The sequence below is a fragment of the Setaria italica genome, chromosome VIII, assembly GCF_000263155.2.
Source record: "Setaria italica strain Yugu1 chromosome VIII, Setaria_italica_v2.0, whole genome shotgun sequence".
NCBI classification, from domain to species: Eukaryota; Viridiplantae; Streptophyta; class Magnoliopsida; order Poales; family Poaceae; genus Setaria; species Setaria italica.
In genome coordinates, this window is record NC_028457.1 from 2,019,040 (window position 1) to 2,043,856 (window position 24,817).

The following is a 24,817-nucleotide window of genomic DNA, read 5'->3' on the forward strand; positions in this document are numbered from 1 at the left end:
CCCCACCCCCACCCTCATCATCTCCACCTCCTCCCCTCCCCCAACTCCTCTCCGCCGCCATCGCCATAGGGTTTGCGGGCCCTGCACCCGACCTTCCCCATATCCCGTTCCATTCATCCACGCAGGCTTATCGCTGCCGCCTTCGCCGCAGAAGGGCGAGATCGGCGGCTTCCGCAACTCCCAGATTCGTATCCGGTCATACCCGTCCCCGCATCCGCGCCGGCGCCGCCTCCGCTTCACCAATCCCGTCGGAATCTGTCCTGGAGGTCCGCGATTCGCTACGAGGATGGCTCTGTAGGGCGCACTCGCTAGGGTTTTCGGGCCCGGTACCATGGACGCCGTGGAGCCCCCGGAGGGTTCCGATCGGGTGCTGGACGCCTCCTCCGCCGCGGCGGCCTCGGCGCCGGATGCTGACGAGGTGGATATGGAGACCGCCGATGGCGGCGCTGCGGTGGGAGAACCTGCTACCCCACGCGCGGCCAGTGAGGCGGAGGCGGGTGAAGGCATCGCGGCGGAGCATGGGTGTGATGTGGCGGCCTCGGTGAGCGAGCCGAGGATGGAGGTTAATGAGGGCGGTGCAGCGGGCGGAGAGCACTCCGCGGCGCCTGAAGCAAACGAGGTGGATGAGGGCGGTGCTGCGTGTGAAGGACACTCTGATGTGCCTGCAGCGAAGGAGGTTGGTGAGGGCAGCATTCAGGGGGAAGTGCAAGATGTGGCTCCTGTGGTGTCTGAATCGAAGATGGAGGTGGACGAGGGTGGTGCTGCATGCAAAGAGAACTCTGCAGCTTCCACACTGAGCGAGGTGAATGTGGGGAGCGTTCCAGAGGCAGTGCAAGATTTGGCTCCCGTGGCATCTGAAATGAAGATGGAGGTGGATGAAGGCTGTGTTCAGGAGCAAGAGCGCACTGCAGTGGCTGCGGAAGGCAAGGTTAAGATGGAGGAAGGTGATGGCAGAGTGGCGAATCAAGGGCCTGCAACTCCTGCTGGGGGCCTTCAGGTGAAACAGGAGGTAGGGGAAAGCTTGGTGGGCCGCTACATTGGCCGGAGTGCTCCAGGGCATGCAAGGATTCTGATAGGGAAGGTTGCATCCTATGATAGCACAACTGGGGTCTACAGTGTGGTGTTTGAAGATGGACATGGTGAGGATTTGGGGCTTCCTCAACTCCAAGAATTTCTCATGTCCGATGAGAATGGTGCATTAGGCATGAAAGTGAGCTGCAGGAAAAGGAAGCTAGACTTGCTGGTTTCATCAGGGAGTGCCTCGGAGGTCAAAGAGCCATCAAGCACTAGGCAGAGGGTTGATGGATGCGAGTCGTCTGCCAGGCCTGATGCACCACAGCATAGTGGGTCTGGCTCGGATATGTCTGAGGATGTTGAATCTTCGAGTAATTCATCAGATTTCACTAAAGAAGGACCATCTGAGCCATGCCCTCCTGTACAGGCCGTGGAGTTGCCTCCGTCATCGGGAGACATTCCTGTGCCAGAAGAGTCCATAAGTTATCTCTTTTCTGTTTATAACTTCCTGCGATCGTTCAGCGTGCAGCTGTTCCTGAGTCCATTTGGGCTGGATGATTTTGTTGCGGCCATTAATTGCAGTGCGCAGAATAACTTGTTGGATGCTGTACATGTCTCGCTATTGCGCGCACTGAGGCGGCATCTTGAATCTAAATCTGCTGGAGGATCTCAGCTTGCCTCAAATTGCTTGAAGTAAGTACTCTATATTCCAACCCCTTCTTAACTACAATAACTATTTCGTAACTGCTGTGTTTCCTTACTTAAAATTCTGATAATAATTTCACTTTCCTTGAAATGTGTGCAGGTATCTGGATTGGACATTATTAGATGCATTGACTTGGCCAACTTTCTTACTAGAGTACCTGTATGTGATGGGTTGCATTAAGAATCTAGGGGGACGGAGTTTTGGTAGAAGCCTCCTAGCCACGGAATACTATAAACTTCCTGTTGCCATGAAGCTGAGGGTGCTGCAAATACTCTGTGATCATGTCATTGAATCAGATGAGCTCAAAACTGAACTGGAGGACCGAGAAGGCTATAATGAGGAAATGGAATATGAGATTGATTCTAGCGCCCTTTTGGAGGCTGGTTCAAGAGCAGTCTCGAACAGAGCCTCAAAGGCCTCTGCTTACAAAAAGATGAATGATTTGCAGAACGTGGAAAGCACTCCAAATGTAACAAATTCAGAAGGTACTGTAGCGGACACTTCTCAGGATGGCAACAGTGATGATTGCCGAATATGTGGAATGGATGGGACTTTGGTATGCTGCGATGGCTGCCCATGGGCATATCACTCGAGATGTATTGGTCAAAACAAAGCCTTCCTTCCTCAGGGAGAATGGTTTTGTCCAGAATGTGTTATTAACAAGCTTGGACCAACTTCGTCAAGAATTGAGCGTGGTGCAAGAGGGGCTCAAACGTTTGGCAATGATATGTGCGGGAGGCTATTCTTAGGAACTTGCGATTATTTGCTGGTGTAAGTTCTTGCAAATTAACCATACAATACTTCAGTTTTACTCATGATTTGTTCTGCATGACCTGCTACGGTGTGTCCTATACTTCCTTTAATATTTGCTCCATGAAATACTTCAGGATCGGAACATCTTCAGCTGTGGAGTCTTATTCAAGATATTACAATCGTTATGATGTTGTCAAGGTCCTCCAAAGACTTGCTCTCTCAGATGCATATGTGGATATATGCAGTCAAATAGAAGAATACTGGAAGCATTTAGTTGGTATAGCTCAGAGTGAGAGATCAAAAATAGGTAAAGAAGTTGGTGTGAGCCATACTCCACAACCCGGTATGTTGAGTTTTACTCCTATGAAAGCAGGAGATGGAAGTATCTGGACAACTTTAAAAGATGGAGGGGACAGTAAAACAGTAGCACTTCCTCAAACATATATGCAGCAGAAATTTGTGTCTAATGAGGAACAAAAATGTATGCCCAGCTTAGTCGCTGCCGCTGAGAAGAATGCTGAAGTTTGCAATCAAACTCTATCAGCTCAGTATAACATACATAACACACCCAGAAATGGAGCTTTTGGACCATCCGTGGTATCGTCAATTTCTCATCAGAATGGATCCATTGTAAAGGGTGCGTATAACATAGCGCACGCACAGCCAACTCAAAGTATATCCCGTCCAGACTTACCCACTAACGTTGGAAGTAATGGCATGCCTAGGGAAGGTACCGTGAGCAACATTTCTGCAAAGGCAGAATCATTTTGTCCATCTTATCAAGGTAAACAACACCTTCAGCTGTTTGCTGAAAGATCTGGAAACATGAGTGGTGGCAAGGCAGCAAAATTTTCATCTTTTAAACCACAGGCTTACATGAATCTCTACAATCATGGCAATATTGCAGCATCTGCTGCTGCCAATCTTGCTGTTATTACATCTGATGAGGGTAAGGTTTCAGCATCCAAACAGACTGCAAACCCAAGGAAAAGAATGGCTGCAGACAATTCCCTACAGTTGAAAGCATTTTCCTCAGCAGCCGCACAATTTGTTTGGCCAAGTACTGAAAAGAAGCTTATGGAAGTCCCAAGAGATAGGTGTGGTTGGTGCCTTGCTTGTAGAAGTTCAGCAATTGGAAATAAAAAGGCTTGTTTTCTTAACATGGCCACTGCAAATGCTGCTAAAGGGTCTGCTCGAATTCTTAGTGTCATGCATGTAATAAAAAATTCTGATAGCCATTTCCCCAGTATTGTTGCTTATTTAGCCAACATGGAGGAAAGTTTGCGTGGCCTATTAGTTGGTTCACTACAGGACGCGCAGCAGAAAGAACGATGGCATCAACAACTACGAGAAGCTTCCAACTGCAGAACTGTAATACCCCTATTGCTTGAGGTGAGTTATAGGATTCAGTTAATAATTTTTCTGGATCCTTTGATACTCAATATTCTACAACCAAGTAACGATATAGTATATGACCCCGGATGCTGGCAGCAAGCGGTGGTATTAAATAGATTACTAATTTCAAATTTCTTATGCACCTTGAGCTAGATACATGATATTCATGCATGTATGCTTTTAATAAAGGAAATTACCTCTACATACAATGTTACGGACTGTTAAAGATTTAGTATGCAATAAAGGATATTGAAAGAAAGATAAAAGTTACTTTTAAGAAAGTTATTGCCATAAATGATAGTCACAGGAAGTGAGCCTAGCTCAACTGGTTGGGGTGGGAGTCCTTTTGAACGCGAATTTGTGTGCCCATTTCTTTCTTCTTAATGAAAAAACACATAATTTCTCCTAGGTTGGATCTCCTTTTTTATATAAATGGGAGGAAAAATGACTACAGTTGTTATGTCATTAAAAATTGTTACTATTCTATGCAGTTGGAAAGCAACATCCGTGGAGTGGCATTTTCTGCAAGCTGGTTGAAGCCAATAGATGACTGGCCTGTGGAATCTCCTGGTCTATCGGCTGGGGCATCTCGTCCTGCACAATACCAAAAACGTGGAGCTGGTGGAAGGCGTGGCAGAAGACGTTCGTTGGCATCTGAATGTGGTACTGCTACTGCTACTGCTACTGATGATGACAACAGCTGGACTTGGTGGACCGGAGGAAATATTTCAAAACGTACTTTGCAGAGGGGGGCTGTTCTATGTTCAACCATAAGAAAAGTTGCTCGCCAAGGTACTGTGCATTTAACTGTTACTAGTCTTATTTCATCCTCTATCAGTCTCCAGGGCATGAACAAGTTGTCGTGTTTTGACTCCCACTAGGTGGTAAAACTAGGATAGCAGGTTTACCTTACCATGAAGCTTCCAATTTTCCAAGACGATCTCGTCAATTTGCTTGGAGAGCATGTGTTGGACTAAGCCAGACTTCATCTCAACTTGCTCTGCAGGTTAGCACTTCTGTTCTGATGTTATAAAGAGTACTATCAAACCTACTTTAGCAATGATCCTAATATTTATTTCTCTCAGGTTAGATATCTTGATGCCCACATTAGATGGAAGGAATTCATCCCTCCAGATCAAATTCCTTCAGATGGAAAAAGTTCTGATGCTGACTTTTCCGCCCTCAGAAATGCCGTAATCTGTGATAAAAAAATAATTGACAATAAGATAAGATATGCACTTAAGTTTCCCAACCAGAAGCATCTTCCTGTGCGTGTGACAAAAAATATCTTGGAAGCAGAAGGTGATCAGGATGAAAATAGCAAATTGTGGTTTTCCGAAAACCACGTGCCACTGTACATGTTGCGAGAATTTGAGCAGAATTATGGTAGTAGCTCCTTGCCTAGTCCAGGAATTTCAAACTCTAACTGTTTCACCAATTTGTACCCAAGAGTAAAAGCATATACCGGAGATGTCTTTTCTTATCTCTTTCACAAAGGAGATGTTTATCCCTGCACCTCATGCAAGAAGGATGTTCTGTACAGGTTTGTTTTTCTACTTCGCCTCGTTATGTGATAAACTGATCATACATTCATTCTTGTTTGAGATACTAACTTTTGTATTTTTGTTGATCGCATGCAGGGATGTTGTTAAATGCAGCTCTTGTCAAGGTATGGTTTTATGGCATGCACTTTAGATGATTTGTTTTCCTTTTTTATCCTCATAGTATCCAAGAGTATTATTGATCGATTTCTGAGCTCTCCAATACTTAGTCTCACTATTGCTGTCTAAAAATAACTTTCAGGTTATTGTCATAAAGAGTGTACATCAAGATCTATTGTTAGCAAAGGAGGCAGTGCTACTTCCAATTTGACATGCAAGCTATGCCTCCAGAAGCGGAATCTTATGCTGACAAGTTACAATACAAATGTAAGTTATATCCGCCCCCAACAGAAGAGTACTGGCCAACAGCAAGTGACCGCTCCCAAAGTTGTGTTTAAGGTTGGTTCTTCCCATTCTGCTGAACCTTCCCTGAAAGTTGAAGCGCAGACAGTCACAAAGGTTAAAGCACAGCCAGCCACAAAGGTTAAAACACAGCCACTTGCAAATGTGGAAGCTCAGCCAATTATGAATGTGAAGGCCCAGCCAATCGCGAAGGTGGAATCCCAGACACTTGCAAAAGTGGAAGCCTTGCCAATCACAAATGCGGCAACTACGAATATCATTAGCGTACCAGCTCAGCCAAAGACAAAAGCAAAAAAGTCAAAATCAGAAAAACCTAAGAAACCTAAAAAAGTTCAAGCGATCACATATTTTGGTCTCGTATGGAAGAAAAATAAGAACGACAAGGATGATGGAAATGAATTCAGGGCGAATGATGTGATCCTTAAAAGTAAGGATGGCATAGGTTCGTCAATAAAACCAACTTGTTGCCTCTGTAACAAAACTTATTCTCCGGAATTCCTTTATGTACGCTGTGAGAGGTGCAGAAGTAAGTCTATTTAGCATTGTTGCATCTTAAAGTATTATCCTTTTGTGTTATGTAATAATTTTTTTAATATCTTGGTATTCCCTGCACACAGATTGGTTTCATGGTGATGCCTTGCAACTTGAGGATGAAAGGATTGATGAGTTGGTTGCGTACCGATGCTGTAGGTGCCGAAGGAGAGCCATACCCCAATGTCCTCATTCAGATGATTATATAAAGCCTGAACCAGAATGTAGTGAACAAACAGTTGCTACATCATCGCAGTCAACAATGCTATCTAGTGAGGCGACTTTTGCTTTAGGAGATCAGGACCCACTGCTCGCTTCATATGGAATCGTTGAACCAATTGGGGAAGAAACAGTTGATGCTGATTTATCCACTAACATGGTAAGCTTTGCCCCAGGAAGCAACAAGAAGCTGTCAATAAGAAGAGCACAAGCTAAAAATTGTGAATACCTTGATCAAGCAAGATCTGCGAATGAGTATTATATCCAGAATCAATCTCAAGGGAATGGGAACATCAATTTCAGCCACATGAATGAATATTCCTTTTCGGAGGCTGACAGCGTGGATGCTTCAGAGCTATTGGGGTGGGATTTTTCCCAAGGAACTGCATATGCTGCCCCTCCTGAATCCACTGCTACTCACCAAGCAAATGACACTAGCTGTGGCAACTTTGCAATTGACCAATATGAACCCCAGACTTATTTCTCATTTACTGAGCTGCTTGAAGCTGATGATACACAGCTTGACAGTGCATTTGGGATGTCTACTAATCTGCAAGGCAATGGCAACTGTACAGGAAACTTCGATCAACAGGGAGCTGGTTTTGATGAAATGTATTTTATGATAGAAGATGGAGCTTCAAATATGAACTTCCCAGCAGATGATCCCTCCCCTGATGTGGTAGCATGTCACAAGTGCCAGAACACTGAGCCACCACCTGATCTCAAATGTGCAGTCTGTAACCTGCAGATACACCGGCAATGCTCACCTTGGGATGAAAATGTGCCGCCTGCTGCGAGTGGCGATTGGACTTGTGGTGGTTGTCGAGAGTGGCGATGATTACATTCTGTACTTCATTGCATCTGTTGAGAGTGGCAGCGCCAACTGTGATAGCAGGTAACCACCTTGGTCTTCCATTTTTATACGGATAGGATTTTTGTTAACTAGGTTTTAGTTCCTGAACATGCTTTCTGTTTAGGTGGAAGGTATACGGGTGAAGCATGCCACGGATCTGGATGAAAATTTTCCATCAAGCTGTTATGATGCGGTGCTACTGATTGTTCGGATGCTGGGGTTGATCATTTGACATAAGTTTAACCATCATATAGTTAGACTAGCAATGACTGCTGCGGAGTTTACACTGTAAATACTAAAGGATGGGTCACAGAGACCATTTTCCATTCTTTAGCAACATGGTATATGGTTCTGAAAAACCATATTCGTGTAATTGTATTACTACCTTGCAACTTGCATTTTTCTCCTCGTCTTTTCAGATAGAGGCCTTTGCCAGAGTGGTCTGCCATTGCTATGCTCTATATATTTGCCTTCGTTTCTTTTTCTCAGTATGCGAAAACGCTTAGTATTTGCCCTTACAGCTTGGTGCATGCTGCTGCGATGAGATGAAAGATTTTTGAGAAGATAGCAAAATTGTGGTGCTCCATTTAGCTTGAGAAATTCGAGTGATGTTGCTGAGAATGTTTCATCACCGTTTTTTAGGGCAGAGAATGTTTCTCTTTTTCTTTTGAGGAAGAATTTTTCATCGTTCTATTTATGTTTTTGTTCTTGTTTCGTTTTTCTTTTAGCAAATTTTGTTCTTGTTTCGTGTGAAATGAACACCGCATCGGGCTAACACAAGTCGATCAGCCATCTCAAGCAGGTCTCCGGCCCAATTCCTTACTGGGCTCCATTAGGGCTCTTGCATCTAATGTGGGCTGGTCTGTATTTTCGAAAGGCGGGCCAGTCGCAGGAGAGAGAGGGCCTTCTTCTACTTGTTCCCTTGTTCCGCTCCGGCCGGCAGCTCTCCACCACCGCGATCTGTCGTCCTCCATCTGCGGCGGCGATGGCGCTCTCCTCCTCCCGGCCGCACCACCTCCTGCGCCCACTCCTCCGCGGCTTCCACGCCTCCGCGCAGGTTCTGTCGCGGGCGGAGCCGCACGAGTTCTCCAAGCCTAGCGGGTACCTGGGCAGCTGGGAGTCCGCTGGGGAGCCCCGGCAGGCGTGGGCGCAGCTAGACCGGCTGCGCAAGGGGTACGCGCGCGACGTGCGGCAGCTGCGGCGGCAGTACGCCTACGAAGTGCAGCTGATGGAGGCCGAGCGGCAGCGGAAGGCAGAGGCGCGCGCCGAGGCCGCCCGCGTCGCCAACGAGGAGCGCAAGGCAGCCAAGGCCGCCGCCGCGCAGACGCGCGCGGCCGAGCGGCGCGCGTTCGAGGAGGACTTCCGCCAGGCCCTTGTAAGTTTGCTTTCCCCGTCTCCTTCCCTCTCTTCCCCATCGTTCTCCCAGTTCGCCATTGCACACAACTTGTTTGGTGAATTGTCTCGTCCATTTGGACTTCTTAGAATGCGAGTCTTAACATTGTGTAAGTTGATATATTAGTTTGGGATTAAGAGGGCGTCTAATCCTAGACCTGCCTGTTTCAGTCATGTTAGCTTCAGTTCAGACGTATGCATAACAACAGCGTCTTTAGCACTCAACTGTAAAGCTAATTGAGATTGGTGCCGTGAAATGTTTGTAACTGAGATGAGATAACTTGCAGATGAAAGAAAGGGCTGAGAAGCTGGAGAGCTGGCGGAAAAAGGAGAAGCTCCAGGAGCAGAAGAAGGCGGAGCACAAGGAGCTCCTGCACAAGAAGAGCAGTGTGTGGCTTACTGAAGATAAACTTGAAGATCAAATACTTGATGCTATCAAGAATACCACTCCTCTATAAGGTTGCTGTGAGGTTAGTTGTACTCTTTTTCTTGCTGTATCATCGCTAACTTTTCTCATCTCTCCAATTTTGAAACAGGAAGAGCATCCATGTTAAAATATTTATTTAACGTGTTTGGAGTAAAAATTTTAAAGTATGCAGCCTAAGAAATGGACAACTTAAAATCAAGTTGTCTTAAATAGATGAAGTGCCTATATAGATTGCAAGTCATCGTTTAGATTTTAGGAGATTTGTAGTCTTTGATCCTAGTGAATAGAAGGTTCCATGGAAACATTGAACCAACTTAAATGGATAATGCTTACACTGATTTGAAGCTTTTAGACTTAGTCAGCTTGTGGATTTATAATGCTTTTGTCTGTGGAGCTTCATTCATATGAACATATGCTTCTCTAGCTTGTAGCCTTTTACATGAAGTTATGTATATGCATAAATCTTACAGAAAATCCAATACCAAAAAATCACTGGTTAGACATTCTTCTATTATTCACCTTGAGACCATATAAGGTGTATTGCAGGCTACAGACTTTTCAAATTTAAGGGACAATTATTGGGAGGCAGAATAGGCATGAATCACTATTACTTTGGAGTTTAGTACCAACTTAGTTGTAAATTTACTTAAGATCTCGTGGAAATGGAGCTCTGATCACAATTGGCTATGAAACAATATCAGGCTTATGGAGTTCAGAACATATAAACATCGAAAGTTTGAACTTTCAATCAGCATTACTTGTATGGTAATTACTAATTTACTAAAAATAAACCGGTACAGGTCACTACGCTTCTGTATACCGCTAGCTCTTCGCAATTTTTTTTGACTGAAAGGATCTTTACGATTTTTGGACGCAAAATTCAAAAATCGCTACTTGGGAGGGGCTAATGAGTGCACCGTTTAGATAAAGTATGATCCATGCCGCCCATTAGTGGTAGGTCAGGCATACATGGAGGGTTTTCAAAAAACCGAGTGGTCAGGAACTTCAAACTTCAACATTTGTTGCATTTCAGATAATAATTGAAGGGGTTCCAGAAGATCTGCATTAATTTTCATTAAGAAATGAGTTTAGATCTCTATGTAATTGTGATGTCCAAAAGTAATTAGGTAACAGCATATCAAATTATGATATATATCAGTATCTAGAAAAACTGAACGTGTGTGATATCCTTGCTCTGAGCCCTACAGAAATTCCCGAAGGATTTATAATTTTCTAGCTACAAATGCATTATGTGCTATAAATATTACAATGAGCTAATGGAGCTTTCTGAGTATAGGTTTTGTAGCCAATGCTTCATTTGCTCAAATTAGGAGTATTTTTTTTTGTAATACAGCTTGGACGAGAATTGCATGGATAAAACTCTGATAGTCTGATTAATAGATACAATGTCTGTATTTTGGTTTTAAAGTTTGTAAGACGACTGGTGGGTTTTCATTTTTCTTATTTGCATCCCCTCAGCATGGTTTTGTGGTTATCACGCCTGTTCGCTTCAGCTTATAAGCCGGCTGAAAAGCTGAAACGGCTGATTTGTTGTGAGAGAAAAACACTGTTCGGTGGCTGATAAGCCGGTTGAATAAGCTGAAGCGAACAGGCTTTATTGACAGGCTTTGTATTCAGTAAACCTTCACTACATTATATCCATTTTTCTACTGCGGTAGACACGTGGTGGGCAAAATCAAAATCCTTTAGTGACCTTATCTTGCATTGAGTTGACCACGCTCTTGGAAGATACTGACTAGCATCATTTTTCGTTATGCAGGAAGCCAATAGCTGCATGCGAATCAAGAGGAGGACTAGATTATACCCAGCAACCAGACTAGGCCATAAGAATCAGTTTGGGTTTGAGATGTAATGTTATATGTTTGTTAATTTGACTGGATCGCATCAAGCTGCTTGGAGAGATGGCTTTCCTCAATTCTTCACTGAGCAGAAATTATTTAGCTGGCTGCACTCAGAACTGCTGCTGTTCAAAGTTTGCTGCCCTCCTTTTCTTGTGGATTAGGGATAATGATTCGCCATTTGTTCTGGTTTGCATAAACTCTTGGCACGATCTGGAAGAACAGGACGTTGCTGTCGAGTCATATGATTTCCCTTTGGCAGTATTTTTCTTGTTAGTTCGATGAACTATCATCCATACTGTTACTGATGTTTTTTTTTCTTTACGATTGTTGAGGCATCGTGCTGCTACTATTTTGTCCTAATTGGCGGCTGGCGCCCCCGCAATGGTGCAATCAACTTGCGAGAGAAACGGGATGTGATGACTGATGAGAATGTGAGCGTGAAAAGAAGAGGCAAAGGGCAAAGCAAAATGGAGCAAAAGCGCCGCATGATGAGTCCGTTGCCTTTCTTGTCACGCCGAGAGAGGATCATGATTTCACCCTCATCCCTGTTTCTCATTCTCAAGGTAAGATAAGACCAACACCAGTGGTAAACTTGCATCTTGAGGGTCCATGGTTCATGTCCCAGAACTGAAGCACAACAATATTTCAGAACACTGGAATTTCTGTAAAGGATCATATAGCATGCAAACTAGTCTAGGCCTGTTTGCAACATGGGTACTTTTCCTATTTCTTAGGGAAAAAATTAAACTGCTTCGTCTGCAATTCTTGTGAAATTACTGTAGGCCTGTTCGCTTCAGCTTATAAGCCGGTTGAAAAGCTGAAACGGCTAATTTGTTGTGAGAGGAAAATACTGTTTGGTGGCTAATAAGCCGGCTGAATAAGCTGAAGCGAATATAAACATGTGTTTCCAAAATAGCCTTGTCCGATCATCACCATGCATTGTGGTGTGATGGAGAAGCCTGCTCTCCTACCTAGGCCTAGGGGACCTATGGGCAGACAGTCACAGAGCAAAAGCGAAAAGTGGAAGCATCCAGTACTGACGAGCCTGACACAGGGCTATGGCCTGTCCAAAAGAAAACAGTAGAGTGAAGAGGTCCCAGTTCAAACACATCCTGATTTCAAAAATCAAAAGGCACGGTTGTTCTCTTGTTCCAATGCAGATTATGGAGCAGCCAAGATCACTCATGGCTTTGATTGAGTAATTCCTCCATGCCGATCTTGCAATAGCCCCAACCACACTCGCCGTTGCAAACAGCAACAATGGCTCTGCAGTTCTTGGCGCGTTCCATGGGGTTCTTGGCGATCTTGGCGTGCCTGAGCTTGGCAATGCCGGCGGCGGCGGCAGCGGGAGCGGCAGCCGCGACCGTGCCGCAGCCGGAGCCGGAGGTGAAGCCGAGCGACACGGACGCGCTCACCATCTTCCGCCACGGCGCCGACGCGCACGGCATCCTGGCCGCCAACTGGAGCAGCGGCGACGCCTGCGCCGGCCGCTGGACGGGCGTCGGCTGCTCCGCCGACGGTCGCCGCGTCACCTCGCTCGCGCTCCCGTCGCTGGACCTGCGGGGCCCGCTCGACCCGCTCTCCCACCTCGCCGAGCTCCGCGCGCTGGACCTCCGCGGGAACCGCCTCAACGGCACGCTCGACGCGCTCCTCCGCGGCGCCCCCAACCTCGTGCTGCTCTACCTCTCCCACAACGACATCTCCGGCGCCATCCCCGACGCCGTCGCGCGGCTCCCTCGCCTCGTCCGCGTCGACCTCGCCGACAACAGCCTGAGCGGGCCCATACCGGCAGCGGCGCTCGGCAAGCTCACTGGCCTCCTCACGCTCAAGCTCCAGGACAACCTCCTCACCGGCCTTCTCCCGGGCGTCACCGCCGCGCTGCCCCGCCTCGCCGAGTTCAACGCCTCCAACAACCAGCTCTCCGGCCGGGTGCCCGACGCCATGCGCGCCAGGTTCGGCCTCGCCTCCTTCGCCGGCAATGCCGGCCTCTGCGGGCCCGCGCCGCCGCTGCCGCCCTGTTCGTTCCTGCCGCGCGAGCCCGCCCCGATCCCGCCTTCGTCCGTGCCTTCCTCCATGGTGCCGTCCAACCCGGCGGCGTCCTCCTCCGTCGCTTCGTCCTCGCCGGCACTGGCGACCCCGGAGTCGCTCGGTGGGGCTGGCAAGGGGGGCTTGAGGCCCGGCGCAATCGCGGGGATCGCCGTCGGCAATGCCCTGTTCTTCTTTGCTCTGGCGTCGCTGCTTGTAGCGTGTTGCTGCTGCGGGCGAGGCAGCGGCGGCGAGCCTGCAGCCAAGAAGAGGAAGAGACGCGGTCGCGTCGGCCTCGAGGACGGAGACGGCGCGCTGTTCGGCCACCTAAAGGGGGAGCAACCGGCTCGTCCGGGCAGCGCCGGCAGGTGCAGCGACGGCGGCGACAGCGACGGTGCGCGCAGCAAGCTGGTGTTCTTCGGGGCGGACGGCGAGGGCGGGGACGACGGCGGCGGCGACAGCGATGGCAGCGCCGGGGGAAGGCCAAGGGGCGGCGCGCCGCTGACCTCGCACCTGCAGGAGAGGCGGAGCAGGTTCCAGCTGGAGGAGCTGCTGCGCGCGTCGGCGGAGATGGTCGGCCGGGGCAGCCTCGGCACCGTGTACCGCGCGGTGCTGGGCGATGGGCGCATGGTCGCCGTGAAGCGGCTGCGTGACGCCAACCCCTGCGCCCGCGAGGAGTTCCACCGGTACATGGACCTCATCGGCCGGCTCCGCCACCCGCACCTCGTCCCCCTCAGGGCCTTCTACTACGCCAAGCAGGAGAAGCTCCTCATCTACGACTACCTCCCCAACGGCAACCTCCACGACCGCCTCCACGGTACCATCTCCGGCGATCCTTTTGTCGATAATCATCCCCAAGCAGGAGAATCTGACACGAACAATGTTCTTGCCATTGTCTGAATGATTGATCATTCAGGACACAAGATGACGGGCGAGTCGCCGCTGGACTGGACGACGAGGGTGAGGCTGCTGCTCGGGGCGGCGCGCGGGCTGGCGTGCATTCACCGGGAGTACCGCACGTCCGGCGTGCCCCACGGCAACATCAAGTCCACCAACGTCCTGCTCGACAAGGGCGGCGCCGCCCGCGTCGCCGACTTCGGCCTCGCGCTCCTCCTTAGCCCGGCGCACGCCATCGCCCGCCTCGGCGGCTACATGGCCCCCGAGCAGGCCGACAACAAGCGGCTCTCCCAGGAAGCCGACGTGTACAGCTTCGGCGTGCTCGTGCTGGAGGCGCTGACCGGCAGGTCGCCAGCGACGCAGCACCCGCACCCCTTGCCCGACGCCGCGGACGCGCAGAGGAGGGACAAGAGGAGCGGCGCGGCGGCGAGCCTCCCCGAGTGGGTGCGGTCGGTGGTGCGGGAGGAGTGGACGGCGGAGGTGTTCGACGTGGAGCTGCTCCGGTACCGGGACATCGAGGAGGAGATGGTGGCGATGCTGCACGTGGCGCTGGCGTGCGTGGCGCCGCAGCCGGAGCAGCGGCCGTCCATGGGCGACGTGGTGAGGATGATCGAGAGCGTGCCGGTGGACCAGTCGCCGATGCCCGAGGAGGACAGGGACGTCTCGGTGACGTCGCCGTCCATCGGCGTCACCACCGACGACGGGGGTGGCCGGCTCAGCTACTAGTTCAGGCAGCCTCAGCGCTCGTCTTTGGTTGACTCTAATGTAATACTGGTGTGATGTTCGTTAACGTGGTGCTATGGTTTTGGTAGAACGCTGTGAATCTGTGATGCTCAAGGCCATACAATATATATTTGGGCCGGTTTGTTTGAAGAAACTTGGATTCAGTAGTAGTGGCACCAACTATAAAAGAAAATTATCTCTCTTTTTTTGTTTGAAACGAAGAAAATGATCTCTTTAGGCATACAGTTTGATTTCATCTCAAGATAAACGTGGAAACGGTTATTTGATTTGATTTCATATATTTGATTGAGTTGACGATTAACAGCTGCATTTCTCTTGCTCCATGTATTCCCAACCCAACTTGTGCAGTCATTTGGATACCATGGCAGAAAGGAGAGTGGTCAAAATCGTGAAGAAGGTTGACGACCAGGATTCCTGTAATCCTTCTCTGGACCACGTGTTTGGCCTAGAAGTTCTTTTTTCCCCCTGCAATCCGGTCAAGTTCAAGCAGAATAGTAGATCACGCAGAATAGTACCTGGACCTGGACCGGTTCGTAAGATGTTCTGGAAGAAAGAACAAGAGGAAAGCGACGGGCAGTGCCAAACCATGGCATGACACAGTAGCTCGGCATGACGAAAGGGGAAAAAAAAAAGCTCAAGAATGGAGCGCAGAGGGGTGGGTCCGTTGGGATTCGAGTTGACCGGGAGGCATTGAGCTTGGAACACGAGAAGAAATGCGTCAAACCCAATGACGCAGCAGCTTTCGCTGGGCCCACTGCCAGGCCCAGCTCACGGTTTTGGGCCGTTCCGTTGGTTCCACGGGAATGTCGCCATCCACCGGTTCGCGGACCATTGGTTTGGAAACCTTTCCCATAGCATATGCCGCCGTAGGATTTTTGCCACGATCGCATCGTGATTAAGAGCGAGCAGCGGAGGCGAGGGGAGAGAGCGCACTAGCCATCTGCGTCGATCCACCACCGAGGACAGCTCCTTGCTTTTCTTTCTTGGAGAAGAAGAGGAGAAGAGGGGACGCAAGGGGTGCCGCCGCTGCTCTCCCCGCATCGCCCCCGCCCCTCCCGATCTGACCCGAAGCGCGAGCAGCAGCCAGGCAGGATGCATTCGACGAATCTGCTGCTCGAGGAGCCCATCCGGATGGCCTCCATCCTGGAGCCATCGAAGACGGTAAGCAGCAGCACACCCCTTTGTGTTCCTCCTCTTTGTTCAGATTTGTTCAATTGGGCGGGTTTTGCGAACCCTAGCTTAGCGGATTGCTCCGTCCCTGATTGATTTTTCTGGATCGTTTCTGATTTTTGATCGTGTGGGAAAAACAAAAACCAAATAGAGCTTCTTCCCGGCTATGACGAAGATCGTCGGCACGCTGGGGCCCAAGTCGCGCTCCGTCGACACCATCTCCTCATGCCTCAAGGCCGGCATGTCTGGTAAACCACACTCTTGACTGTTTCAATGGGATGCGTCGCAAGCTCTTACTCGTTATTACCTATAAAGTCTAGTTAGAGCTGATTTTTGTTTTCTCCTCTTGTTCTCGCCAGTCGCACGTTTCGATTTCTCGTGGGGGGACACCGACTACCACCAGGAGACGCTCGAGAACCTCAAGCTCGCCATAAAGGCCACCAAGAAGCTATGTGCCGTAAGTGCCCTGCTTCTGACGAACCTCGTTCTACTACCACCATATGCCACGATGTGGCTTCTCTTGTTGGGCGACGTGACAATTGGTATCCTTCTTTGCTCGCAGGTCATGCTTGACACTGTCGGCCCGGAGCTGCAGGTGGTGAACAAGAGTGAAACCCCGATCTCCCTTGAGGAGAATGGCACTGTTGTTCTCACACCTCATCAGGGCCAAGAAGCCACCTCCAACTTGCTGCCCATCAACTTCTCTGGACTCGCCAAGGTTAACATGTGCTCATGCTGTTCTTCTTTTTGTCAGATCTAGTTTCCTATGTTGCATTTACTTCTATGTTAAGCTGCAACTGCTAGTAGGTCATTCTCTGGCTATCCACTATAGATTTTTTTCCCTTTTTGCATTGTGCGCCAACATAGAGGTCAAATTAAAACAAAATCTTTGGTCCTTGTAGGCTGTGAAACCAGGTGCGACAATATTTGTGGGGCAATACTTGTTCACCGGCAGTGAGACTACTTCAGTTTGGTTGGAGGTAAAACAGCATTTGTTATCCCATACCTATGAGGAATTGTATTGTTTGTTTCGCATGCTATTCCGTACGATTTGGTTTGCTTTCTGCATTTTCTGATACCAAAAACTCTCATCTGCCTGCTGTAGGTTTCTGAAGTTAATGGAGATGACGTGGTCTGTATAATCAAGAACACCGCTACCTTGGCTGGGTCACTGTTCACACTGCATTGCTCCCAGATTCATATTGACTTACCCACGCTGTCTGATGAGGATAAGGATGTAAGTTACTACTGATAAAATTGTGATTAGGATATCCTTGTGTAACTTTGGCATTTTGTGTCGTTTCATTCCTTTTAGAATTTCACCTTTAACAACATAAATTTGCAGCCCTGCCCTCTAGCGCAGCTTAAAACTTACAGGCATGAACTGTTTTCAGGTTATCAAAAAGTGGGGTGCTCCGAATAAGATCGACTTCCTCTCTTTGTCTTACACAAGACATGCAGAAGATGTGCGGCAGGTAGGTGACTAATGACATCACCGATGCATTTTGAGTTATTCAGTTTGCTTGGCTGTTTGCCCTCTTTAATTGATGTGCTTCCAAGTTCCAAGCATTCAAGCAATACCTGTTTCTTCAATGAGAAGGCCGCATTGCTATATTTGAATACAGTATCTCCCATTTGTTTGCGCTCGATACTTGAGAAAAATGTTATAAACAGTGGCAGTATTTTTTCTTACAATGCAGGCACGGGAGTTCCTCTCGAAATTGGGCGATCTTAGCCAGACTCAGATTTTTGCTAAAATTGAGAATGTTGAGGTATTTTAAAGATAACCTTTTATTTTATTTTATTTTATTCTCGAAAGCATCTTTTTACTTTATTAGCCAGCTATCATTTGTTTTTCCACCGATACACTCTTATAACTTTGCAGGGCTTGAACCATTTTGACGAAATACTGGCTGAGGCAGACGGTATCATTCTGTCAAGAGGAAATCTGGGAATTGATCTTCCACCTGAGAAGGTTCTCTATCTCGTCTAAATTGTTTGCAGTTCACGTCACTTAATTTAGACATGTTAATTTTTGGGAGAGCTTACTGTTGAGATTCACACACCAGCCAATTCACCCGAAACTTAAACCTTAAGAGGCATGGCGGTGATGTACACGTCTTGTAACTTCAGTGCTCCCCTCATGTTTGGGCTCCTACAACCACACACCAAGCTGCATGGGCCTGAAGTGGTTCACATGCTCTGGCCAATTCACCCAAAGCTTAAACCTTAAGAGGCATGGTGGTGATGTCCACGTCTTGTAACTTCAGTGCTCCCCTCACATTTGGGCTCCTACAACCACACACCATGCTACATGGGCTTGAAGTGGTTCACAATTATTTTTTATTGACCACTAGAAGTATAGAACCTTGACTTTGTTACCAGATTGAGTTTCATGCATCTACTAGTTGACCCTAATCCTAAGCTGTTGCGTGAAGATGGACAATATACACTAGCTTTTAGTGTCAGTCTTCAACGTTTTAGCTCAATTTCTTTGTTTCATCTTAAGATGCGATTTGTCTTTGCCCCTAGGTATAAGGTTCTAATTTTTTTCTTTTCAATCTGTAATATAATGATGCACAGCTCTCATGCGTGCTTGAGAAAATTTTAAGATACGGAATTGTTCCTGCTTTGCCGCTACTTTATTTGGTATTTCTTTGCCTCTCCATATCACAGGTCTTTTTGTTTCAAAAGTCTGCTCTGCACAAGTGCAACATGGCTGGAAAGCCTGCTGTTGTCACTCGTGTTGTGGACAGTATGACTGACAACCTCAGGCCTACTCGTGCGGAGGCGACTGATGTTGCAAATGCAGTACTTGATGGTAAGTTGTCAGTTTTTATTGCATTCTGAAAAGTATTGGGTAGACTTGGGCTTTGATAGTCTGACACACACCTGCTCCTTCGTGCACCAAAACAAGTGTGTTGAAACAAATTTAATCGTGAAAGCCAACTGTTTTTATTTTAGGGAGTGATGCCATTCTCCTTGGTGCTGAGACTCTCCGTGGTTTATATCCAGTTGAGACTATTTCAACAGTAGGGAGAATTTGTGCTGAGGTGAAATCTCTATCAAGTTCCGTGTTTTCTGTATAATTGAATGTATTTTCAACAAGTATACTTAGTTCAAATCTGATGCCTGCTTTTTCATTCTGCACCTGACTTGTCTCCCATCAATTGTTTCACAGGCTGAAAAGGTCTTTAATCAAGATTTATACTACAAGCGAACTGTGAAATATGTGGGTGAGCCTATGACCCACTTGGAATCGATTGCTTCATCTGCGGTAAGGTCTTCATTTCTTCTCAGGTTCCAATCTTCGTTTACTGTTCACATGTGAATCAATTTTCTGTCATTTATTGAAGTAGTTTCACAAAGTCTGTAAAACATGGATTTCTAAGTCTGAAATAGTTCCATAACTATTTTCTAGGTACGGGCTGCTATCAAAGTTAAAGCCTCTGTCATCATTTGCTTCACCTCTTCTGGACGAGCTGCAAGGTAGGGAGAAATGGGTATTACTCGTACAATTTTGTGGTTTAACAGAAATGAATCTCATATATTATGTGTACCTGCAGATTAATTGCCAAGTACAGGCCCTCCATGCCTGTTCTATCTGTGGTCATCCCCCGTCTAAAGACAAACCAACTAAGGTGGAGTTTCACTGGTGCATTTGAGGTACGTGAATAGCCTTTTTGTCTTTTGTTTTTGATCTGTACATGTCTCTGTTTGGGGAATCTGGGGGATATCTAATATTAGCATGCTGATAATTGATTTTGTAAAAATATAACTTTGGGATTACAAGGGTTTTCTTATTGACATCCAACATCTAACATCATTGTACAAGTCAATGCAGAGGAGCAACATATCAATACATGCCATACAATACTAGGGAAGGAAAGTTCACATAGTTGTAGCAATTAACTTTTCTTCCTGAAAGCTGTACTGATAGACACTGATTCTTTATTTCCCCTGGTACTTAGTTCTGTTTGGTTCAAGTTAGTTCCTTTGTGTGGATATTTACTCAATGTATTATCTGTGGAATCTTCTGGTTCTGTTGCAAACATGTCTACGTTAACATTCTATGGAAATAGTAGGGAAGAACCTTACAATTTACCTTTTTGTACTTTGTATAAAGACACGTGCTCATTTTAGGTGATGTAAGCCCATATTTTTGTATTCTTTTTCTGCAGGCAAGACAATCGCTCATAGTTAGAGGCCTCTTTCCAATGCTTGCCGATCCACGCCATCCAGTAAGTTTCTTTTATTGGCTACATGAATTGTGAACATGCACTACATATTTGTTCACCTTTAAAGTTCTTGGGCATGGGCTTTTACTGGTTTCTAAAATGTATCAAGTCTAGTAGACCCATCCACCTTACAACACAGGGCTAGAGTAAACCTATGAAGCACACACTTGAATTCTTTTTTGCTGGTTTTGAGCTTCTATGCTAATTCCGACAGCTTGAGCTTGGTTGCTAAAATTATTACTACTCTGACTGGGTGGTGACTTGTGCCTTACTGCTGATCCTACTGTGTGTCTTTCAGGCTGAATCTACCAGCGCTACAAATGAGTCAGTTCTGAAGGTTGCTCTTGACCACGGCAAAGCTTCCGGTGTAATCAAGTCCCATGATCGTGTTGTCGTTTGCCAGAAGGTGGGAGATTCATCTGTTGTGAAGATCATCGAGTTGGACGATTAGACAAGCAGCCTATGCTTGTTGGCTAGGGCATGTTTTGCCAATTTTTGAAAAGGCCTAAACTTGTTGGCTTTGTATAATCCTATAGCTTCGCAACATGAGCAGTTTTTCCTATGGTGTCATCATAGGATTTGCTCTGCAATCTAAAACTCCTATGATGCTGGTTGGAAGTTGTCCCACCTAATGGGCTGATGGAATAATGAAATCATACTGTACCCTTTATATGCCTTTTGCTGCTCGTTACGTCTGTTACGATCCATTCAATTTGGAGGAAGGCGGTTAACCTTTGAGTAACCATTCAATCTGACTACAAGGTGATAGTGCCGTATCATCAGGTGCAACGTCTGAGTTGCCCCTGAATCATCGCTGAGAACCTGCAGCCCGTTCGGCAGCGCTGAAAATTTGCCCCTGAATCATCGCTGAGAACCGATTTAGCTGGCAATCCACAAATTTGTTTTGCTGCTCAAGCACTACAGTGTGCTGCCTCGCAAAAATGTCCGAAATCCTTTGAACTTGCCACTAAGGAAAGAATCTACAACTTGGTCATCACACGGGCACGGCCAGCGCCCAACGCCACCCGCCGGCCCCGACCAACCCACGCATCCGCCACCGCCGCCACCACCATTCCGATTCCAAGCCTCGCGCACTCCGGAACGCAGCACGCGCTGCTCTGCCCCAGCAGATCGCACCACCTCACCGACCCCGCCTGCTCCCCTCTTCCACCCCCGAGCCACTAGCCGTGTCCCGTGGACATGTCCCGCCGCGTGACGGCCGCCCGCGACCGGTGCTTGGAGCTGGAGCGCGTCATCGCCGGCCGCGCCCGCTCGGGAAGCCTCGGCCTCGACGACGCCCTCAAGCTTTTCGACGAATTGCTCCCGATCGCCAGGCCCGCCTCGGTTCACGCCTTCAACCAGCTCCTCACCGTCGTCTCTCGCGCCAAGGGCAGGGGCTCCTTAACCTCTGCGCTCGTCGTCTCCCTCTTCAACCGGATGGCCCGTGCCTCCCCCACCAAGGTAGCTCCCGACCTGCGCACCTACAGCATCCTCATCGGTCGCTTCTGTAGCATGGGCCACCTAGATTTCGTTTTCGCCGCCTTTGGCCTCATCCTTAAGAAGGGCTTTAGTGTGAATGCCATAGTCATAAATCAGCTTCTCAATGGTCTCTGTGACGCAAAGAGGGTGGGTGAGGCCATGAACGTATTGCTCCGACGAATGCCCGAGTTTGGTTGCACGCCCAATTTAGTCTCATACAACACGATTCTCAAGGGTTTCTGCAATGAAAATAGAGCTCAGGAGGCACTTGAGCTGCTCCACATGATGGCTGATGATGGAGGTGGTAGCTGCCCACCAGACGTGGTGGCGTACAACACTGTCATCAATGGCTTCTTTAGAGAGGGTCAGGTGGACACAGCTTACAGCCTATTTCATGAAATGCTAGATCGGGGGATTCTGCCAGATGCTGTGACCTACAACACAGTCATTGATGGCCTATGCAAAGCTGGAGCAGTTGGCAGGGCTGAGGGTGTCCTTCAGGAGATGATCCATAAAGGTGTTAAGCCAGATAATAGGACATATAATTGTCTGATCAATGGATATTGCACTACAGGACAGTGGAAAGAGGTGCTTCGAATCCTCAATGAAATGTCCACACAGGGTCTGCGAGCAGATGTTGTTACTTATAATTTGCTGCTGGATTATCTTTGCAAGAATAGAAACATCACAGAAGCTAGAAAGATTTTTGATTCTATGATTGGAAAGGGAATAAAACCTAATGTGACTACCTATAGCACTCTGCTTAATGGGTATGCTTCGAAAGGAGATCTTGCTGATATGCATGATTTCTTAGATCTGATGGTAGCAGATGGTATTTCACCTGACCATCCCGTCTTCAACATAGTGTTCCGTGCATATTCTAAAGGTGGTATGATAGATGAGGCAATGCATATATTTGACCAGATGAGGCAGCATGGGTTGAGTCCTGATGTAGTCAGCTATGGAGCACTAATAGATGCACTTTGCAAATTGGGAAGGGTGGACGAGGCCATGCTTAAATTCAATCAGATGATCAATGAAGGGGTGACTCCTAATATCGTTGTTTTTACCTCCCTAGTTTATGGACTGTGCACCGTTGATAAATGGCGAAAGGCTGAGGAGTTACTTGATGTTATGGTCTCGGCTGGTTTGGAACCTGATGTTGTTGCCTATAATACTTTGCTTCACGGCTACTGTAGAGCTGGCAGGATATACGATGCATTTAGACTTTTCCGACAAATGTTGAGCAATGCAGTTATGCCTGGAGTTGCCACTTACAACACCATACTGCATGGTTTATTTCAGTATGGGAGATTTTCTGAAGCAAAGGAACTCTACGTCAATATGATCAAAAGTGGAATGCAGTTGGACATTTACACGTACAACATAATTCTGAATGGTCTTTGCAAAAACAATTTTGTTGATGATGCATTCAAAATGTTTCAGAGTCTATGTTCTATGGATTCTCAACTTGACATTATTACTTTCACCATTATAATTGATGCTTTGCTCAAAAGTGGCAGAAAGGAAGATGCCATGGGTATGTTCACTGCTATCTCAGCCCATGGTTTAGTTCCAGATGTTGTGACCTATCGCTTAGTGACAGAAAATCTCATTAAACAAGGGTTGCTAGAGGAGTTTGACAATCTGTTTTTGGCCATGGAAAAGAGTGGATGCACTCCAAACTCAGGTATGCTAAATGCTATAATTAGGAGGCTGTTGGATAGAGGTGAGATAATGAGGGCCGGGGTTTACCTCTCCAAAATTGATGAGAAGAACTTCTCACTTGAGGCATCCACTACTTCCTTGCTATTATCAGTTCTCTCTAGGGAAGAATATCGGCACCATGCGAAGTCCCTGCCTAAAAAGTACCATTGTTTTGTGGATGTTGATAAATGAGCATTATTGCAAATGAATTGAATTCTAACTGTATTGAGACATCTTGATGTGACATGCAAATTTGTTGGAGTAATTATGTCTGTCTAATGCACTGTCTCATGCTCTGATTTACTTTCCATGTTCTGTGGTCTCCTTTTTTTAGAGAATTGTTATCCTGATCTTCAGCATCAAGTTATCACCAAGTAAAATTATCTTGTTTTCAGTTCCAGTTATCTTTATAACAGGGGTCAATTTACAAGTTAATGGGTGCCACAAAGTTTGGATACTTTTCGTTGCATAATTTGTTAAGAAATCCTGCACTCTTGACTCCCGAAGGTAAAATGAATCATAAGTGTCTACTTTTTGCAATTCCATGGATTAGGTATATCCAATACTATCATTCTATGGAGGTTAGGAACAGTTGGATTTGTTTGTTTTGTGTGAAGTGTTGGATTTGCCAACTTTGACATGATTATCTTCTATGTTGCTTATTCTTTAGATGTTTTTGAAGATATTAATTTTACATTCCCTGTTAGATGTTTTGTGTGAAGTGGTCTTGTTTGATTGTTGAAATTCTTTAGATAAATGTTATCCTGTTTCTTAGTATGAAATTCTGCACCCGGCAAAATTCTTGTTTCCATTCCTAGTTATTTTACAGCAGTAAATAGTTTACTAATTCATGGGTACCGCAGAGGTTTTTTTCATTTTTATTGCATAATTTATTAAGAGATCCGACACTCCCTGGGTAACATCTGGACTTCTTGATCCTTGAGATGGTTACTATATTTTAAGCTTTGTATTTTTTGGTCTCCATCAGTAGCATTTATTATGTGGACGAAGGTCTTTACCTTTGACTCATTTATCAGGTTGAGTTTCACTTTCACACCTACCAGTTTACCCAAAATCCTAAGCTGCTGAGAGAAGATAGACAATACACATGAACTTTTAGCAACAGAACCTTAAATGTTTAAACTCATATTTCTGTAATCCTATTAGGATGCATAATTATCCATGTTTTACTTCTAGTTTATTTTTCCTTTGATCTTTGCCTCTCTGTGTTTTTGTTTAAAAGATCTGCTCTGCACAAGTGCAACATGGCTGGAAAGCCTGCTGTTGTCACTCACGGAATCATGGCGTGGACAGTATGACTGACGATGCCAGACCTGCTCAGGAGGAGGCAACTGATGTGGCAAATGCAGTACTTGACGGCAAGTTGTTGACAGTTTTAGTTGCTTTTTGAAAATCTTGGGTAGACTTGGGACCAGTGCAC

At 46.8% G+C, this 24,817-nt stretch overlaps 5 protein-coding genes across 8 annotated transcripts; all 5 read left to right on the top strand.

Moving 5' to 3' along the window:
* The first annotated feature begins 13 nt into the window (after positions 1-13).
* LOC101779023 (DDT domain-containing protein PTM) lies at positions 14-7,896 on the top strand. Its single transcript, XM_004978613.2, has 10 exons — positions 14-1,707; positions 1,820-2,491; positions 2,608-3,865; positions 4,360-4,660; positions 4,750-4,874; positions 4,954-5,411; positions 5,509-5,537; positions 5,672-6,358; positions 6,450-7,477; positions 7,560-7,896. The coding sequence occupies exons 1-9, from the start codon at positions 332-334 to the stop codon at positions 7,418-7,420; spliced, it is 5,877 nt and encodes a 1,958-aa protein (XP_004978670.1). The 5' UTR covers positions 14-331; the 3' UTR covers positions 7,421-7,477; positions 7,560-7,896.
* Positions 7,897-8,329: 433 nt separating this feature from the next.
* On the top strand, positions 8,330-11,377 carry LOC101779683 (caldesmon). Its single transcript, XM_004978615.4, has 3 exons — positions 8,330-8,810; positions 9,115-9,297; positions 11,035-11,377. Exons 1-2 carry the CDS (start codon positions 8,421-8,423, stop codon positions 9,283-9,285), a joined length of 561 nt encoding a protein of 186 aa, XP_004978672.1. The 5' UTR covers positions 8,330-8,420; the 3' UTR covers positions 9,286-9,297; positions 11,035-11,377.
* A 144-nt stretch (positions 11,378-11,521) lies between these two features.
* Positions 11,522-14,978, top strand: LOC101780085 (leucine-rich repeat receptor-like protein kinase PXC1). The gene is made up of 2 exons (XM_004978616.3): positions 11,522-13,958; positions 14,058-14,978. The coding sequence occupies exons 1-2, from the start codon at positions 12,377-12,379 to the stop codon at positions 14,762-14,764; spliced, it is 2,289 nt and encodes a 762-aa protein (XP_004978673.1). The 5' UTR covers positions 11,522-12,376; the 3' UTR covers positions 14,765-14,978.
* A 681-nt stretch (positions 14,979-15,659) lies between these two features.
* Positions 15,660-20,866, top strand: LOC101780488 (pyruvate kinase 1, cytosolic). The gene is made up of 16 exons (XM_004978617.3): positions 15,660-15,943; positions 16,104-16,200; positions 16,312-16,409; positions 16,515-16,670; positions 16,855-16,932; positions 17,058-17,189; positions 17,347-17,427; positions 17,653-17,724; positions 17,838-17,927; positions 18,629-18,773; positions 18,917-19,005; positions 19,134-19,229; positions 19,374-19,441; positions 19,519-19,618; positions 20,134-20,193; positions 20,489-20,866. Exons 1-16 carry the CDS (start codon positions 15,875-15,877, stop codon positions 20,639-20,641), a joined length of 1,584 nt encoding a protein of 527 aa, XP_004978674.1. The 5' UTR covers positions 15,660-15,874; the 3' UTR covers positions 20,642-20,866.
* Positions 20,867-21,127: 261 nt separating this feature from the next.
* LOC101780887 (protein Rf1, mitochondrial) lies at positions 21,128-24,756 on the top strand. Of its 4 annotated transcripts, XM_022829422.1 has the most exons (3): positions 21,128-23,359; positions 23,793-23,883; positions 24,620-24,756. In XM_022829422.1, exons 1-2 carry the CDS (start codon positions 21,391-21,393, stop codon positions 23,846-23,848), a joined length of 2,025 nt encoding a protein of 674 aa, XP_022685157.1. In that variant the 5' UTR covers positions 21,128-21,390; the 3' UTR covers positions 23,849-23,883; positions 24,620-24,756. The 4 variants fall into 4 exon arrangements, with proteins under 4 accessions (XP_022685157.1, XP_022685156.1, XP_012704106.1 ...); XM_022829421.1 differs by having other exon boundaries at positions 23,793-24,754; XM_012848652.2 differs by lacking the exons at positions 23,793-23,883; positions 24,620-24,756 and having other exon boundaries at positions 21,129-23,209; positions 23,294-23,770.
* The last annotated feature ends 61 nt before the right edge of the window (positions 24,757-24,817 follow it).